Source organism: Candidozyma duobushaemuli (assembly GCF_002926085.2).
Source record: "Candidozyma duobushaemuli strain B09383 chromosome Unknown A_B09383, whole genome shotgun sequence".
In the NCBI taxonomy this organism is placed as follows: Eukaryota; Fungi; Ascomycota; class Pichiomycetes; order Serinales; family Metschnikowiaceae; genus Candidozyma; species Candidozyma duobushaemuli.
Window position 1 is genome coordinate 2581956 of NW_020289901.1, and position 18598 is coordinate 2600553.

Sequence of the window (18598 nt, forward strand, 5' to 3'; positions counted from 1 at the left end):
TAGTCTATCTAAATAATGTTCCTTCCGCTGCTGCTCTTGCAAGACGCTCAGTAGCAATTGTGTGAGCAAGTCTTTCTCTCTGTTCAACACGTTTTGCGACGAATGCCTTCTCATCTTTGATAAGCAAAAGTCGAAGAATGATATTTTCAGCTGAAGTCTGAGCAACCAATGGATCAGACAGAAGCTCCCTGGCCTCTTTAGCTGCACGTGCTCTTGCTTGGGCAGTGGCATTGGCTCTTATCGTCAGGCTTCGAGCAATAGAACCAGCTCTGCTCCTCAAACTAGCGGTATCGGCGTCTGGATGATTCGATATGAAGACGTTGTTTTTGTCACGAAGCATTTGTAGGTATGCTGGAGAGAGTCTCTCCACCTCTTGTACGAGGAATGCCGAGTTCTTGTCGTAGTAAACGGGTATGAGCAAAATCGATTGGTACTGCTCAGTCTTGAGATCGTAGATGGGTGGACCGTTACCTTCGTTATGGAAGAAGTCGAGGCAAAGGAAGTGGAGCCAAGCAATGACAGTTTCGATTTCATTGTTCGTAAGAGTCTTGCCAAAACCGAGGGTACTCATCGAACTAGTCACATTTGCCATGGCAGAGGAGACGGCAGACTGCCAGCCAGATGCCATCAAATTGCCAGAGCTACCACCAGCCTTCAACTTTTTCAATTGGGCTATGCGAAGTGCCTTGGCACTTGCAAGCTTGGGTAGCAACAACTCATCAGCACTTGCCACGACGATATTCCAAGCCTCCAACATGACTTTATGCAAAAGATCCTTGGTAAGATACTGCGCCAAAACCAGCAAGTTCATGTTCAAATAGTTGTAAAGAGGTAACATAGCCTCGTCCATCTGTTCCTGAGAAGGCTTGACGTTTCCACTGGTACCACAGACCGATTTAAGGGAATTTCTGGAAAAGCAAAGTTTGATAAACTTGGAGAATTTGGCAACGATAAGCTTGGTAATGCGCTCAACGCTGCGCTTCAAAGCTCTGTGTGCTCTGCCCATTGCGAAAATGGCATCCTCCCTCTCACTCTCCACTGCTATCTCAACTTGAATCCTTCCCTGAGGGTCAAGATCTAGGAAGACCTCTTGTGGTATTCCATCGTGCTTGAATTTTCTAGGCTCTAATTGCATCAACGCACGGCCACAGACCGCATGAGTTCCAAGCTTTTCTTCCCAGACAGTCGCCGACATCGTCATCGAAGAATTGGCGGCCAAAGTGAGCTCCACTTCTTCATCCCACTCAGGGTTTTCACCATCAAGAGATCTCGTTTTGACAATTGTCCTTCGGGCTTTCGTGTCAACAAGTGTTAAATATGGACGTATGCTCGATCTGTCCAGTGCAGATCGAAGCTCTTCCGCTTTGACAACTCTGAGAGATATAATGTGGTTAGTGTATGATTTGCCTGAATTTGGATCATACTTTGCCATGAACAGCGACACCTCTTCAGGATTGAGCAACTCCTCAAGTTTAGCTAGCTGTGTGATCAAGGCGTCAATATTGTTGAGTCCAATACATGTACGCGAGGTAAAATTGAATGGCTCTTCGACCTCCACTTTTGAGTTGTTCAAGTTGTAGCTTGCAACTTTACTCTTGACTTCGGCGAACCAGCCGTTTGTTTCAGGTACATCAGGGGTTTTCTCCAACACCTCTTCGTTCAAGTCCTCCATGATCATTTCACTCATTCGGCTCGAATAAAGCAATGCACAATTCGATATACTTTTCATCAACATAGTGTAAACCTTGGCTACTTGAAACCTGTCTTGCCAGTCTAGTCCTTTGAGAATCAGGAGATAATGCTTGATGAACGTGAAAATGTCGTGCACGGACGTACTGTACTTCTTCTGATCATTTTCAATATCAATAGGCTCAAAAGAATCTTCCTCAATAGCTTTGATAACGAAATCGCGGATCTTATTGCCACTCTCGGCAACCCAGGCTTCGAGATGTGGGTAGAAGAATTTCTCGAGGTTGAAATTGAAGGTTGCATTCTGAGGAGAAACCTGGCCATGTATGCTTCTTATCTCTCGAAGAGATTTATATGCTTCTAGAGCATCTCCGTAGTTCAAGAATTCACCTCTTGCCTTTGTATTAGCGGCTATGTGCTTCAAGACGTTCTTAGCATCGGAAGCGAACATACCTGTGACGACAGCAGCATATGTTTTGCTGACATTGAGAAAACCTAAGAGAGGGTTCTTGTATCGCTTTTGAAGCGTTCTGATATTGTCGACAAGGGCGTCAGAAATGTCAATGATATGCAAGATGGATAATGAATTGTCTCTTGGTAACGTCTTGAGAACTTCAGCATACAGAGATTCGGATATTCTCAATAGGGTACGTGTTAGTTTTCTTTCCCACTTTGAGCTAGCTCCTGATTCAGCGAGTCTGCCAAACAAAATGTCGGATTCGACAAAGTCACCAAGAAATGCAAGGTAAGGACCAAACTTAGGCTTTACAGTCTTGCTCATGATTATGGATAGACAGTCCTTTATACCGTAGAAGGTTTCACTGTAAGTGTACCCTAAGAACTTCAACCATTGGTCTTGGTCCTTTGCACACCACGAGCGCTTCTCTTCCCAGTCAAGCTTTCCATGAGATTCAACAACCAGCTTACAGGACATGAGAACCTTCTTGGTCATCTCTAAGTCAATTGGGCCCAACTCTTTGTCTTTCTTTTGGAAGAGCGGGTCTATGAGGATTCCTGCCAAATGGGCTGCGCTGAATAAGCATACAGCACGGGTTGGGAAATCTACACGCCAGACTCTTGCACAGGCGTTGAGAATCTCCTTGGACTTGTTTGAAAGAAGCAGGACGTCGTCTTCAAGAAGCATTGAATTAGGATTAGCTGTCTTCAGTTTGTGGTTAAGAAGACAGAGCTTTGTCAATATGGTGTAGTAGTTTGATACAGCCGCCGAGGGAGGCATGATGTAGAACTCCAGACCGGCTGGTAATGCAGAGTTGGGTAAAAGCTTCATAGACGACGGCACGGGGTACTTCTTATAGAGTTGCTGGCAGAAAGCCAGTTCCCTTTCTTTCCAACTCTCATAAGCTGCATGAGAAGAGAACTGTTTTGGCGAATACTTGCCAATGTCTTTGTTGAGGTAGAATAGAGCCTGGTCCACGTCTTTGTGGAGCGTCTTCTGAGTGACTGTAGGCTTTAACCGAAGAATGTCGTCTTGTAACTGTGCCAGGTCCTTTCCAAACAACTCCATTATGAGGTTCACCGAGGAGCGATCCATGTCAGATACCTGGCAAGATGGCTCCTGGTAGTGAACATTGTCAGAACTTTTGGAGTTTGTCTCAGGCTTTGCAGGCTTCAAGGCAGCCTTATGTTCCTCCAACTTAGCCACCAACGCGTCTCTATTTTTGTCTCTCTGAATCAATGACGATATGATCTTGATGAACTCGTCCGTTTGCTGAAACACTCTCGAGCTGATCTCCTCATTGGGGATCAGGCCGACTTTGAGCACTTCCTTATTGGCAGCAGAGACGAACTTCATCACCAAAATGTCCACATTGTTTGCTCTCTTCACGTCAGTCTTGAACGACGGAGCAAGCATGTCGCCGTAAAACCTCAACAAGGACCTTCTGGTGAGGTCATCATGGTGGCTCTTCTTCATGGCGATACTGTTCAACTTGGCCTTGAGGTCCTCGATCAAATAGCCTGGAAGAGCACAGTCTGGCTCCATTTTCGAGAATCTCGACTTTCTATCAACAGTACGCCTCAGCGGCGATGGGCTGGGCCGAATAGTCTGGTAGAACCTCGCCTCACATATGTATTCAAGCAAGAGCACCTTGAGGACCAGCTCATAAAGCTTGTTTAGATCAACGGATTCAAGCAGCTTATCCTCCACAGTCAGCTTGAGGGAATCCAGGCGAGGTCCGGGGTCCACGTGCTTGGGGATCATTCGTGTTGTTTTTGTCGAGGTGTTCTTACTTTGAAGCTATGTGGTTGTAGACGGCATATGGCGATGGTGTTTATGCTGCTCCAGCATGCGCTCGCGTGGACAACCAGGTGAAGAATATTCCGATTACGGAGATTTGGAGAGGACGGTGATTTATTTTATTTTTGGGAAATGTTGTATAGAAGTTGATTAGTGAATATTACTGGTTTACTGTTTGCTATGATTGTTTCCTCTTTGGAAAGTATATGAGTATTGTAGGCTTGCAGCTATCCGCATTGTGACGATTTGCGGCCATTCTGGGCATCGTCGACGTTGTATTTCAAGGGCGGCTGAATGAAAAAAAAGTCAGTTAATTGGAGACGATGATTTGAATTAAGCCCAGCGTTTTTAAATTAAAGGAGAGTTTATCGACTATTGCTCTGATTTGGCCGGATCCTTGACTCTCCGTCCGCTGTTTTGTCAATAGAGTACTGTAACCCACAACTCTTGTTCACTATCTCCTCCTCTCCCATGTGCTGCAATTATCGTATTCAGTACATTAGTCGGTACAGTATAATACATGTCTAGTCGTCGACATCGCTGATCTCGCTATCGTCCGAAATTACCTCCCGTTTTAGGTTGGGCTTTACCTCCTCCTCGCTAGTGCTTACGGTGTCCTCCTTTTGGCCGTTCAAAAGTTCGTCGTCCTTGATGAAGTGGTCGCCAAGAATCTTGTTCATCTCAAACATGCCTACCAGCAGCTTTTTGAACACGTTTTTCAACTTTTCGTCACAATGAATCTTTCGCTTGTCCAGCTGGTCTTGAAGATTATTTGCCTTGATGTACGCCCACATCTGCTTGACAACCTGCGGCCGGCTCAACCGCTCACTCTTGACAACTTCCTGAAGCTGCGGAGAGAGCACAAGCTCCTGATTGAAGGCCGTATTGGGAGTTTTGCCTGTTCTTTTTGAAACCTTCTTTTTGACCACCTTGGAAGAGCCACCCCGCCGGGTCAATGGTCTATTATTCTCGGACCGCAGCAACTTCTGCGCAAGGAGATGGTCCTGATACTCCCTCTCCTTCTTTTCCACATCGTCCTTCTTATTATCCTTCTCGTCTAGGAGCTTGTAGTACCGTTGTAGAATGTAGTTGTTCATCTCTTTCTGTGGGTTAGCGGAATTTCAAGTCAAAGTCGTCAGTACATACCTTGTGGGGAAGCAAGTCCACGGCGAATAGCTCTTGGAGAGCATTTCTGATCCTCTTCACTGTGATTTCTTCTAGGTCGGCGACACTGAGGATAGCCTGGTGTTAGCATTGTCTAAGAACAAAAGCAATTCCAACATACGTCAATCATAGGCCGGTAGTGTTCCGGGTCGTAGGTACTCATCTGGAGTGGTTTAGTCCATCTACAGCATTTGAGACATGGAGTTGCGAATGTATCGAACCCGTCTCTGTGCAGGTTGCCAACTTAGCAGACCATTGTGATTTTAGACTGTCCTGGACGAATCTCGTGACGGTGATTTGCTGGTGGCTCATGAGGATTTATACCGTTCTTGTCACATTTAGGTGTTTTGAAATTCTGGTGAAGGGTGTATCGGATGGCCTGGCTTGAGGTAGGGAGTGTACGTAGAAACGTCAAACCGGGGGTCTTCCGAATGAAAGAAGGACATCCATTCATTTGATTTCGTATGTGCTGCCTCGTGTTCGACTGAAGGAATTCAATGTTTCGAGAAACAAGATTTCAACACTTCTTTGGGTATGCTGTATCAGGTTATGTACGGTGAATGTAAGGGTGCAGTAAGGGTGCAGTAAGGGTCTGCGTCCGAGTCTTGTCAGACCGATTGAACAAACATGCTTAATTAAGCTTTTGAAATTAGCGAGGATAGATGTACCATTGTAATTGTATGAATTTTGTCGCCATTACTTTAACCAATCTACGGAAAGTTGGACAGCATTTCTGCGGAATGTGTTAAAAATGATCCTTGTTCCTTGCATACCAAATGGACATTCCTCTTTCGACTTAAAAGCGGCTGTAGTTTCCTAAAATGACGCTTCCGTTTGATAAGCCTCTCTTCGAATGCTCATGAGTTCTTATTTTCCAATTTCCCTCATGGCTTTCCTCAAATTAATTACCCACCCACTCCAAGCTTCTACAGAATCAGTAGTTTCCAATGCCTTTATTGCTATGATACAGATGCGATGCTGGTCGGGCGTGCTCAAACCTGTCGGGCGTGCTCAAACCTGAGAGTTCTTCAAGTTACGCTTGTGCTGCAACTCGTTCTTCTTCACCAACTTCTTTCTCTCAGCACGCTTCAATGTTCTAGGGTCAATCAACTCATCGGGAGTACCCTTGACCTTCTCATCAATCTCCACCAACCACTGGTTGTCCAAGTCCTTGTTCTTACCCTTGTAACCCCACTTAGGAACCCACTCACCAGTAGCCTCGTCGTAAACCATCTTACCGTCCTTGGCCTTAGCCTTGATACCCTTCTTAGCAGCAAACTGCTCCCATTTCGTAGGTGGCTTGGCCTTTGGAATAGCCTTTTCCCTGGGTAACGGAGTACTTGGCTCAGGCAATTGTATAAGGGCCATGGTAGAGTCTTGGCCCGCAGAGGTACCTTGAGCGTCTGTGGTAGTTTTCACGGGCAAGGACAAAACCTGGTTGATCAAGAGCTGCAAATTGTCTCTGGTGACAGCAGCCAAATGCTGTTCCTTTTGCTCGGGGTCCTTCAAAAGGGCGTTGTCCAAAGGGTTTGGATCAAACGTGGCCAAGTTACCGAGATCATATGTATTAGGAATAGGTTTCTTAACCGTAACTGGCTTAAACTCTTTTTGGTCAGACATATTCGGCAGTGATTGATAAAAATGTCCTGGCTGAGATGCCTTAGAGATGCGCATCTCTGATAAAAAAAAAGTGTGCGTGCAAAACTCATATCACCACTAGCGATTCAGAATCTGCGCACTTCTCCATATCCAGACAGAGAAGATAGCCATGAAACCAATGGCACCACCCGCAATGAGATAATGCTTGAGATTTTCAAAATCAGTTGTATCAGGATGCGTTTCGAGACCTGGTGTCGAGATGCTGGGGGTTTTGGCGGCGTCGACCAATTGGATGAAGAGTTCGTGTAGTGAAGTGGTCCAGGAACTCGAAATGTGTAGTGGCGAGCTTAAGAATAGATCCCTTGTGTAATTTTCGGGCTGCACATCGGATCTTTGTTGTTGTTTATCGAGATCAGCTTTCAAGGCGACAAATACTGAAGGGATCTCGTCTAGGTAATTCAGGAACTTCTTGCGAAGGTCCACAAGGTATTGGAAAGAGTCTGGATCCGAAGAGTCGTAGGTGTAGCAAATAACATCACACTTATCAAGCACACTTTTGTTTTCAAGAATGGCTGGCTCAAGCTGACCAAGCTCCTCGAGGATGAGATAACATTGTTTTCCGCCTCGAAGCTCGATATCTTTAACACATATCTTTGGTTGTATAGTGGGCGAGTAGTATTCACTGAAGGTACCTCTGATGAATTGCTCAAGAAGTGACGTCTTTCCAGATTGCGGACCACCCACAACGAAGCAGTTGAACACATTTCTGTCATTGACAGGACTGCGATACTGCTTACCTTGCTTCTGTCTAAGCTTGCGCTGCTTTGTTACTCTTATGGCTTTGGTGGAATTGCCCTCATCAAAACCCAAATAGGCCAAATATTCCAAAGTAGTTTTGTGGTCAAGGAAAGTCGTTAGATTCCACTGAGCCAACCACCCTTGCAATGACACGTAGCCTCTTTCATTGCAGACAATGGACGATGGAAAGTTTGACTCCTTCCAGAGCTTGGGAATTCCTGGTGTAGGCAAGAACAAATTAGAGAGCTCCTCTTCATTCAAACCACCGTCATTGTCCTTGTCAAACTTTAAAAACAAGTCAACAAAGAAACGGTAGCCGATAGGACTGAGCTCAACACTGGAGTGCTCAGAAACCTCGATGCTTGGAAATAGAAACTTATCATTCAACGAAAGTGAGTTTGTATACTGGAAGGCCCGTAGTATACCCCATATAGTTTCATGACGGCCCTTCTCGGCATACATCTTATTCAAGATGATGAATGCATTTTCGGATATGCCCTTTGGATCACCTTCAGATGGGAGGATCACACTGCTTAAACTGAGCACGATGTCGTCGAACTCCTCTTGTGAAGCTGGATGTCCAAAGCACTTTGAATGAAGGTCCGAGAATTCTTGAAAAGAGAGGTATCCATCCTGGTCAGCATCACACAAAAAGAAAACACGCTTGAGTGCCTCCACAGCAGCAGGTTTTAAGTTACCCTCTTTAGAGTCAAAGATAGGCGATATCGGGTGTGTCACTGCTCTCTGGCAAAGATAGAAGGCGTCCACGACATTGGCACTAGTTTTAGCGCTACATCTAACACACGCTTCAATCTCCTTGAATTCGTTGATAAGAGGAACGAACTCCTCAGCGTTCTGCTGCTTGAACGATAGAGGCTTTTCACTCAGACCGTGTAGATCGCTTTTGTTAGCACAGACTATAACAGGCAAATTGACACCCAGAGCACGGAAGAAAGGCATCCAGTACAACAGGATTCTTTCGTAGGTGTAATGGTCCAGGTACACTAGAAGTATCACATCCGCTTGTTTGAGCTCCTTATTGAGGGTCATGCGGTCAGACGCCAAAGTATCGACAATGACGGTTGTTGATGGAATATAGGGCAGAAGTGACGATGTGGAGCTGTCAATTTCGGAATCTTCTGATATCAGATCGCTCATGGCGACATAGTCATCTTTGGATATGGTGACTGAAGGTATGATGCTTTGAACCGAAGGGACATATTCGCCCTTCACCAAGGAAGCTAGTAGGGTCAGCTTACCTACGGCATCGTCACCGCATATGACAATTCGTAGCGACATCAATGGCTGTTTATGGTGGTGTTATTGAAGATGTAGTTGAAACAAGGCTGCGAAATCTAGTAGTGCAGTCCAGGTGAGCTGTAGGTGTATTACATAAGGGCAGTGATAGTAGGAAAGTGATGAAGAAAAATAAATTCTTTCATCTTCTTTTTCGCTCTTTTCATGAACTTCACATGTTTAATTGGTTTGTCACATTGGCCTTTGCGTGATGTGTATTGGTAGAGAGCACAGCAGACATACACCAGTGATTTCAAAATTAGCTTCATATTCTTCAGGGTACATGTTTTGGAGAAAGAAGGAAATACCCCAATATGTACTTGCCAAATGTAGTGTGGTCGCTACAGATGCCTGACCGGCAGTAATGGAGAAGAATACCAGTGCAACTACCATAAGATCAGACTTCACTTAAAAGTATGATTCCTGGCTCCATCTTCTCAACGTTGCAAATTGCATGAGAGATCGAATTCATCAAAAGCCTCCAGTTTACTAGTAATGGCACCCCAGCATGGACCCTTCCCATCCGAGTCAGTTTTCGCAGCCATTAGTAAACCACCCATCCCACCACCCACCGTACATTTCCGAATTAACTCCATTCAGTATAAAAAACCTGAAAGCTTAGAAGACAAGATCACTATCGAAAGATCATTATAGTCTCGAAGAGCCATTTCCCCACCCGATTCCCTTCATTCTTCTTACCCACCCGGTGGTGTCTGCACACCATCACTAAGCAGCATCTTTGATTTGTCGCAGCTTCAAAACCTACAACTACACATATATGTTACGATTTGTGCCCAGATTGGCTCTTAGAGCTCCGCTCAGACTCTCCACCAGACAGCTTCCGCTAGCGCTGAGGCAAGCTGCGCTCAGACTGTTCCTGACTGTGGAACCTATGGGTTCTTACGAACAGAAGATCTATGATATCTTGAAAAACCACTTTGACCCGCTGACATTGCAAGTTCGGGACATTCTGGGTGGCTGCGGCTCTATGTTTGCCATCACGGTTGAAAGCTCCCAATTCAAAGGAATCCCTATGATCAAACAGCACCGCTTGGTCAACGAGGTGTTGAAGGACGAAATCGCCCAATGGCACGGTCTTCAGCTCAAGACCAAGGCCGCCTAGTCGGACCCCCCCTCAAAACCAGCATATTTATTGTAAATAGAATCCTAGTCGCATTACCATTAACTGTATAATCTATGCACTTACTCCACCAACTCCTCGGTCTCCTCGATGATCTCCTCCTTGATCTCCTCGACAATCTCGGCCTCCACGTCGTGGTCCTCAACCTTCTTGCCCGCGTGCTTGGCACGGTACTCCTTCCATTCTTCGAGGAGTCTACGGCGCAACAAGATGGCCTCTCTGGTGGCAGCATCGGCCTCCATGGCGTCAATCTCGTCAAACTGGGCGCTGTACTCACGCAACTGCTTCTTGACCTTCTTCTGGTCGGCAGCCGTGAGCATAGACGCAGGTCTGGGTCTCCAGATGAAGTCCTTGAACTGGTCCATCGAGTCGTCTCTCAACTGCTCACCGGTGAACTCGTACAATCTGTAACCGTTTTCGATGGCGTGCACCCACGAAGAAGACCAGGCAGCAACGGTTCTTCCAGATGGGTCCCAAGAAATGTTGGTCATACCGCCGAACTTCTCGGCCTTGAGCAACTTGACTGTAGGCTTCTTGGTGGTCTCGTCCTCGAAGTTGGTGTCGTAGAATTCCAACTCACCAGAAGACTTGGCGATGGTAGCGACGACAATGTATCTGCCTCTAGGCGACCAACTGAGCGTGTTGGAGTGCTTGTTCTCGACCTTTGAGAGTACTCTGAACTTGGCTGCCTTGTTCTTCGTGGCAGGCTCTGTCGAGTAGAAAGAAACCAGGTTTTTTGGAATGGCTGGGTTGTTGTTACCGTCATCCAACCTGCTGATGGTGACGAATCTATCGGAAACAGGCTCCCATGCGAAATTGATACACACGTCCTTCAACTCCAACTTCTCAACAGGAATGTCTCTCTCTGTGGTTCTGAAAAACTCAAGGTTGGAGAAGAACGTCTTACCGGACTTGGTGTGACGGTCCACCTTCACACACAAGAACTTACCCTCGTCCTGCCAGTGCATCTTACAATCGCTGACCTGGAACAAGTTGACAGTTCTAAGAACTCTTCTGGATGGAATTTGCATAAGAGCAACTCTGGCGGTCTGGTTGGCTGTTTCAGGGGTCCAGTAGGACAAGACGTGCTCGCCGTGCTCCTCTCTAGAGCCCAACAAGTGGACACCAGCTGGAGCCCACTCAAAGTCGACAACACCGTCGATCTTCACCAACTTCTTGTCCAACAACTGGAAAGAGGGGGTCTCGTAGACAGCCAAGGCATCTGGGCCTTGACGACAACAGTACTTGTCATCGAAAGACCACTTCACAAGAGGCCATGGCATGTCTTTCTGGTTCTCCAAGTGAGGAGGCAAAGCAAATGTTCTGGCAACCTCAGCGGTAGTCAAGTCCCAAATGACCAATTTGTGGCCTTCAGACTCAGGACCGAATGGGAAGTTAGCAGCCTCCTCGGCGTTGGTAGGCATGGTGATTGGGGCAGGGGACAAGGTCACCATGTACTTCTCGTTGGGAGAGAAGTCAATCAAACGAACCTGCGGGTGCACAAATTTGCTGACACTGTCAAAGTTGGCACCACCCCAGGACTGAACACCCTGTGGGTGAATCGAAAACAAGTAGGTACCCTTTGGAGAGAACTTGGCGTACTTGGAAGTGAAGCCCTTTCTTGGCTCGGTGACGGCCTTGGGGTCAACCTTCTTGTTGGTCCAGTAAACACCCACGGTTTCAGAAAAGTGCAAGGCAGCCTGGTCACGACCAGCGTCATCTTGCAACCAAGACTTCAAGTAACCGGTCTCCTTCATTGGAGGCACCTCTGGCTCAACGAACTCGTCGGCAACGTTACCATCGTTACAGTATCTCTCGACATCGGCGAATTTGTTGACAAGCAACTTGTGCTTGGCATCGAAAGGCTTGTTGTGGAAGGTCAGAACAGCTGCATTAGCGCTCTCTGGCTTCTTGTACTGAACAAAAATGTAGCCCTTGGTCATGTTGTCCTCGACTGGAAGGTACAAACCGGCCTCGCCCTCGACAATTTCACCGACTTTGCTCAAAAACTTTCTCAAAACTTTCTCTAACAATGGAGCTTTAGAAGCTGGAGCCTTTGGAGTACCGTCCACAACCACGTAGTTGTCGAGCCCCAAGTCGGAGCTGACGGCGTACTTGGCCTCCAAATCAGAGAAGTCAAGGTCATCGACCGTGACTTCCTTCTCAAGTTCCTCGTAGGTAGGAGCTGGCATGTTTTTTTTGGAGAAGCTTGTTGATCTAGCCTGTGTAACTTTGGAAAATTTTTCTAGTATGGTGAGGTGCACGGGTGCGCAGAGCAGTGTAGCGTGTTTTGCAGCGAATGCAAATGTGTACCAGACCCTGTGAACCTATGCTAACTAATACAAATAGACCATATTGAAAATTCTACATTTACCCATTTGGCTATAAAGGCCAAGTGGTAAACGGACTCATTGAGCTCAAAAGACAACTACAAGGACATCGGGCCCAAGTTCTTGCACGCACGCTTGGAGATGACAATCTGTGGTTTATCAAGTATTTGAGATCGAAGATGCTCCATCATGTGGTGATAATCTTTCACAAAGATCAGAAGAAACATATCAAATTCAGTAGCGGATTGTACTGGGAGGAACTTTTATTCCAAGAAGACAATCGCTACTTGGAACAACTAGAATGGACCTTCACGGAGACGGAGATCCAATATATTCAAGCATGGTACCTGTTGGTGAGAGGAACGAGAGAGACTCGCCACGCCACTATAGCTTCCAGGATGAGAATAGAAGATGGGGACGCCATCTTGAGTCTTCCAGGTCATCCTAGGGAATCAGAGGAACAACAAGTGAAGCTGGGGACTTTCATATCTCTAAGCCGCAAAAATCAACAGAAGAAGCCACCAATCATGCTGGGTAGGTTTCGCCAAATATGCCCGGAAGCACAGCCGATCAAAAGGTGGGACAAATTCTGGAAAAGCCTTTATAAGAATGGCTCAAACGCAACGTTACTTTTAAGCTATTCATCACTTTAACTTTGGATCGTATGTGCCGATTCATGACAGTGAAAGCACAGAGCAAGAAAAATGCTACTACTGTTTAAATCAACAGCTGCTGAATGGGATGCTCGCACATCTATACAATGAGTGTGCGGTATCACGATACTGGTGGCACAGACTGGGGTTTACAAATGAAATGAACCTCAGAGAGATGTTAGCCCCTGAGGACACCTTATTTGACAACTTACGCAAATTGAATTGGTTTGTGAAGGTGGTGAAACTCATGTATGGTAAAAGACGACGAACTGAAGCAGAAGGGAGACAAGTATCCTCCTTTCTGATTCGGGAGATGAAGAAGGCTATGCGCCAAGTTCTGCCAATGGGTCGATGATCCGTACAAGGCAGACACCACTAACAAATGCCTTTCAGTAGATGGACCAGGGCCTGAAGTTCAGGATGAAGTCTGTTGCGCCTTTTCGGTAATGGAAGACATTTGGGTGCTTGATTAGTGGGTTGTGTTTCTATAGCGATATAGTTTTGGTTTCTAGTAGAGGGGAATCCTCTGTTAGAAGCGTCCCGCTAATACATTCTAATAATGAAAAAAAAAAAAAAAAAAAAAAAAAAAATAGTCCATAGTTCCCGCTGGAGAAAACCACCTGCTCTTGCACATGGACACTGGCACGATAGCCGATCCACATGAACCTCCACAAAATGCCTTTCCAGGATCACAAAACGTCAAAGAAAGCATTTTACAACTACTTCTGAAGCTTTTTTTCTGAAACCCAAACTCCTTCTTCTCTCCCGGTGACTTCAATGCACAAGGCGTAAAACGGGCTTTTGGCCGTGGATTGAAAAACGGCCAACGGGCCGCAAGCAGCGTAAACAAGAACATTTCAGGATTTTGGGGGTGAAGAGTTTTCAGGATTTTGGGAAGAGTTCTCAGGATTTTGGGGGTGAAGATTTTCAAAATCACCAGAATCACCACATTTCACCAAAATGAAAAATTCACGGTTTTCATCGACGCCTACGTTGGGCTGTTTACGAGAAGACAAAAAGCAACAGACGATCAAAAAAGAAGAAAAATTCAAAACCGCTCCACCGCCTCTCCGAATCAAAATTCAAAAAAAAAAAAAAAAAAAAAAAAAAAAAAAACGTCCCTTGCCCGCCGACCATGTGCTGATTTTTGAGCTTTTTTTAGTGGCTGCAAGGCTGGACCATCTGGCGCTTGACGTGCTTTTTCTGCGATGCGCTGCACCCTTCTTATCCGGATATTGCAGCCACGCCAGGTGCCAGTGATCTCACCACGCTTGGCTTTATGGCAAAAATAAGCACCACCAGTAAATTCTTCTCGGTAAGGGCTCCCCGTAGAAACCAATATCGCCGAGATTTAATCCCGCATCGCTCAGCCCCGTGCTCATCCGGATAAGAGAGGTGCAGGCCCACATAAACCCACAAGCCGATTTTTCAAAACCACCATGTCTTCTACTACAACCACCCAGAAGGCCCCACCGCCGGAATCGTCACCAAAGACACCCACGGCAACGACTTCCATGTGCCGGACTACACCATCAAGGACATTCTCCAGGCGATCCCCAAGGACTGCTACAAGCGTTCTTTGGTGCGTTCTCTAGGCTATGTGGCGAGAGATATCGCCATGATGGTTTTCATTGGCTGGGCTGGAAACTCGTGGATTCCTTCGGTGACCCTGCCGCTCGTCCGAGGCTGCCTCTGGGCGCTCCAGCTGTACCTCATTGGTCTTTTTGGCTTTGGACTCTGGATCCTAGCCCACGAGTGTGGACATGGTGCTTTTTCTGACTACCAGAACATCAACGATTTTGTCGGCTGGGTGCTCCACTCGTACCTCGGCGTGCCCTACTTTTCCTGGAAATTCTCCCATGCCAAGCACCACAAGGCCACTGGGCATTTGACCAGAGACATGGTTTTCGTTCCTCACACCCAGGAGGAGTTTGTTGAAGGCCACGGAGCCAATAAGATTGGAGAGGTTATGGAGGACCTGCCGATCTGGACTTTGGCGGTGCTTCTTTTCCAGCAGCTTGGCGGTTTGCAGTTTTATTTGGCCACCAACGCTACGGGACAGAGCATTCCGGGTGTTTCGTGGTGGGCCAAGTCCCATTACGCTCCGAAATCGCCGATTTTTGAAAAAAACCAGTTTTGGTATATCATTCTCAGCGACATCGGCATCTTGGCCACCGTTTTCGGCGTTTACACTGCTACCCAGACGTTTGGCTCTTTCCCTGTGCTTGTGAACTGGTTTTTCCCATGGCTCTGGGTCAACCACTGGCTTGTTTTCGTCACTTTCCTCCAGCACACCGACCCTTCCATGCCCCACTATTCGGAAAAAGAGTGGACTTTTGCCAGAGGCGCTGCTGCTACCATTGACCGTGATTTTGGTTTTGTGGGCCAGCACATTTTCCACGATATTATCGAAACCCATGTTCTCCACCACTATGTGCTGAGAATCCCCTTTTACAACGCCAGAAAGGCCACCAAGGCGATCAAGGAGGTCATGGGAGAGCACTACAGATACGAGGGAGAGTCGATGTGGAAGTCGTTGTGGAAGGTGCTTCGTTCGTGCCAGTTTGTCGCTGATGAGGACAAAAACGGCGTTTACATGTTTAGGAATGTGAATGGGATCGGTGTGAGGCCCAGTGAGTGGGATTTCTGAAATCTTGCTATTGCTTTTTGTTCTGGATCCGGTGCAAGTCGCTCGAGTCGTTGGTTTAGATCAGGTTTAGATGATAGAGATTTAGACAGTTGGTTGTAGGTGGATGTGGATGTGCGCTTTGTCACTATCTGACCCGTCAATGGTGGTGGAATGTCATTTGTCATTTCCACTGTAGACTTGTTGATCCAGTAGCATGTAGAGCTCATGGGAAGGTACTTACCTCATCAACGATAGATGAGAAGTAGTAAGTCCACGCTATCGAGCCACATCAACAGTGGTCTGGCCGGGTCTTCAGTTGGTTGTTGTTGGAATTTGTAATCCGGATTCTTCGCCAACTTTTGATTTGCTTTTAGATTTAAGATCAGTAGAGACAGGGTAGTAGCTGAAGATCGTCATGATCAGCATCTTAGTATTTTGATTTTCACAACTAGCCATTTCCCTTCCGTTGATGAAATATCTATTGTGGCGTTTTCTGACGTCGTCGGACCCCTTGGAGTAGTCTTGGTCTGTTTGTTCCTTTAGGGCTAAGCTTAAAACAAGGACAAAGGATCACCTGAAAATTGACAGTCCCAGTTCGAAAAACGCAAAACTTTTTTAAATATCCCTATTTTCTGAAAGCCGTCGATCTCGAAGCTATCGCTCTCTTCTAATCTGCTAGTCGTCGATATTCCGAAACCTGTTGATACTTTCGAGCTGGAAGGTCTGCAAAGACCAATATCTCGATACCGTGGCTTCACTCTTGTTCTTCTATGTTGGGCAGGTCCATTATATCTGTCTTTCGAAAAGCCCAATTGTTCAGTCAAGAAAGTTGGGAACAAGTCTTCTTGAGACACAAAATTGAAACCGGCCATGAGAATAACCATGTAGATGGTCATGAGCCAATAGATTTTGAGGGCTTTCTTCGCTCTCAAAAACAATATCAGCTTCCATCTGATACCTTTTGATAGCCTGCTTTTGAAGGAAAGCAGGTAACATTGCTCTAGAAATAGCGATGATCAAGGTAACACAAGCGGCGAACCAGTAAACAGCTCTCCATTGGTAATTTTGAGTGTCTGCCAAGGCTCTGGTGAAAATGAATGGACGGCTGAAGTGGTTTAGAAGTCTAGTATGGGGAAGCCAGGTTTTAGTGATTGGGATCTCTTAAATTTTTAGGAAGCTCTATCTGCTTGAAGCTTATTAAGTCTTGTAAAAGCTAAAGGAAGAGAAAATTAGTGATACTAAAGCTTGGAATTGGTTTTTATTACCTCAGAAGCAAGAATCATGTTCTGTTAAGAGAGTAGAATATAAAACAAAAGTCTCTTGAATACTCGAAAAAAAAAAAAAAAAAAAAAAAAAAAAAAAAAAAAAAAAAAAAAAAAAAAAAACATGATGATTGTAAAGAAAATGTATAATATTAAAAGAGGGTAAAATACATATATATAGACACTCTCATGAAAAACTTATTCAAAAGTTGGCTTAATGGCTTACAACCGAGAGAGAGTGCTTCAGTTTTGGATTTGCGACCTTTACTTACTAGCATCAATCTATAATAAATACCTGGTGTCAAAACCCCACTTCGAGCAGGCGGTAGTGATTCTTTGAGTATCATGTTTAAGGCACTTGAGAGCCAAAGGCATATCCGTGAGTAGGTCCCATAAGATTGGTGCCCAGCTGAGCTTTCCATGAGCTATACATGCTTCAAAGTTCCACCAGGATATCACCGAATTCTTCTCCTTCAAATTCCGATTCTGCCAACGCAAAAGGCTATCGCTTGATGCTGTTCGAGCTTAGCACCAGCTCAAGTATGATTCAGTTAGTTGTCTATTTGGGTTTTCCGAACACTAAAACTATTGATCCTTCAGATCTCAAAGGTTTCATGATCCAGTGACTTGACCGACCAGCAGTCGCCATACCTCTCTTTCCTTTTGTCCACCCCACCCCCAAGTCCAAGGTCCCATTCGTCCATATGCCTTGAAATTCAACAAAAGATCAACACTCCTTCAAACTGATTCTCCACATCCGGAATCCTGACTTCACCCCAAAACCTCCACTTTCCTCAAAACGCACCCTATTGCAGAAGGCAACCGCAACAGGATTCTGGAAACAGGGCCTGTGGTGGGGAAGGGGCCCCTTGTAGCACAAAGAAAAACGACCCCTTCGAGGCCCAAAGACGACCCTTCGAAGCAGCCAATGTTTACTTTCCCTCTCCAATGTCTTCCCGATTCGAAAGGTCATAAGCTTTAGCGTTTAGAGGATGCGCCGAAGATCCCCCTGATCCACGAAAGCGTCATTCTACGGGACCGGAAGCGCCGACGGCGAACAAATCAGGACTCTTCCGCTGCACAGAAGCGTTCTACAGTATCACAAAGGCAGGCTTGCTGTCTGAGCATTGTGGAGGGTATCCCAAAAACAAGCTGCCCAGGGAATTGAAACGAAGGGAGGAGTCTTTTTCATTTATATTTTTTTTTAAGTCCAATGCCATAGATTTTTTAAGGCCAATGCCCTAATTTTTTCAAGGCCAATGCCCTAAATTCTTTTCCTTTCGCCATCTTCGTTCGTAGTATCGGCACGGCGGGTATTTCTGCGGTGTTTTGACGAGCAAAGCCGCCTTTAGACGAGAGAAGGTTTGAGAGGGACCAGATTTTCCAGAATTTCTCAAGTCACTTCCATAGTCTAAAAAGAAAAAGACTTTAAATTCCCCGGTCGCCGATCTGGGCCAATCCCGGGCCGCTCCGAAACCCAAAGCGTGGAAATCAAACAGTGAGCTCCAGCCGTCTGCTCTTTTCGGTAAGCGACGCAGCGAGGCTTGGAGCGGCAGTTTGGAAGAAAAAGGAGAAAATGAAGGAAAGGAAGAAAATGAAGAAAAAATGGAAAAAATCGGAACCGTAAACGTGCTGCAACCTGGTGGACCCCCGGAGCCAAATGCTAAAGACTAAGCTTCACTGGCATGTAGGCTGGCTGCGAATGCAAGCAAGAAACGGAGAATGCTCGAAGGTGGCCAGGGAAAACTCGAATACTATTCGATTTTGAAAAACCCACCAA

General features: G+C 46.0%; 7 protein-coding genes across 7 annotated transcripts; 2 read left to right on the forward strand and 5 right to left on the reverse strand. All coding sequences in view use genetic code 12, as the record gives it.

Moving 5' to 3' along the window:
- Positions 1-4: 4 nt before the first annotated feature.
- CXQ87_001186 (uncharacterized protein) lies at positions 5-3910 on the reverse strand (the record flags this gene model as incomplete). Its single annotated transcript, XM_025479733.1, has 1 exon — positions 5-3910. One exon carries the CDS (start codon positions 3908-3910, stop codon positions 5-7), a length of 3906 nt encoding a protein of 1301 aa, XP_025339206.1.
- A 560-nt stretch (positions 3911-4470) lies between these two features.
- CXQ87_001187 (uncharacterized protein) lies at positions 4471-5273 on the reverse strand (the record flags this gene model as incomplete). Its single annotated transcript, XM_025479734.1, has 3 exons — positions 4471-5049; positions 5093-5188; positions 5232-5273. The coding sequence occupies 3 exons, from the start codon at positions 5271-5273 to the stop codon at positions 4471-4473; spliced, it is 717 nt and encodes a 238-aa protein (XP_025339207.1).
- Positions 5274-6121: 848 nt separating this feature from the next.
- RRS1 (Rrs1p) lies at positions 6122-6730 on the reverse strand (the record flags this gene model as incomplete). Its single annotated transcript, XM_025479735.1, has 1 exon — positions 6122-6730. The coding sequence occupies one exon, from the start codon at positions 6728-6730 to the stop codon at positions 6122-6124; it is 609 nt and encodes a 202-aa protein (XP_025339208.1).
- A 96-nt stretch (positions 6731-6826) lies between these two features.
- On the reverse strand, positions 6827-8806 carry CXQ87_001189 (ERMES complex Ca(2+)-binding regulatory GTPase; the record flags this gene model as incomplete). The annotated part of the gene is made up of 1 exon (XM_025479736.1): positions 6827-8806. The coding sequence occupies one exon, from the start codon at positions 8804-8806 to the stop codon at positions 6827-6829; it is 1980 nt and encodes a 659-aa protein (XP_025339209.1).
- A 775-nt stretch (positions 8807-9581) lies between these two features.
- On the forward strand, positions 9582-9926 carry CXQ87_001190 (BolA family protein; the record flags this gene model as incomplete). The annotated part of the gene is made up of 1 exon (XM_025479737.1): positions 9582-9926. The coding sequence occupies one exon, from the start codon at positions 9582-9584 to the stop codon at positions 9924-9926; it is 345 nt and encodes a 114-aa protein (XP_025339210.1).
- An 80-nt stretch (positions 9927-10006) lies between these two features.
- On the reverse strand, positions 10007-12136 carry PRT1 (translation initiation factor eIF3 subunit b; the record flags this gene model as incomplete). The annotated part of the gene is made up of 1 exon (XM_025479738.1): positions 10007-12136. One exon carries the CDS (start codon positions 12134-12136, stop codon positions 10007-10009), a length of 2130 nt encoding a protein of 709 aa, XP_025339211.1.
- A 317-nt stretch (positions 12137-12453) lies between these two features.
- Positions 12454-15577, forward strand: CXQ87_001192 (uncharacterized protein; the record flags this gene model as incomplete). Its single annotated transcript, XM_025479739.1, has 2 exons — positions 12454-12712; positions 14391-15577. 2 exons carry the CDS (start codon positions 12454-12456, stop codon positions 15575-15577), a joined length of 1446 nt encoding a protein of 481 aa, XP_025339212.1.
- Between the last annotated feature and the right edge of the window lie 3021 nt (positions 15578-18598).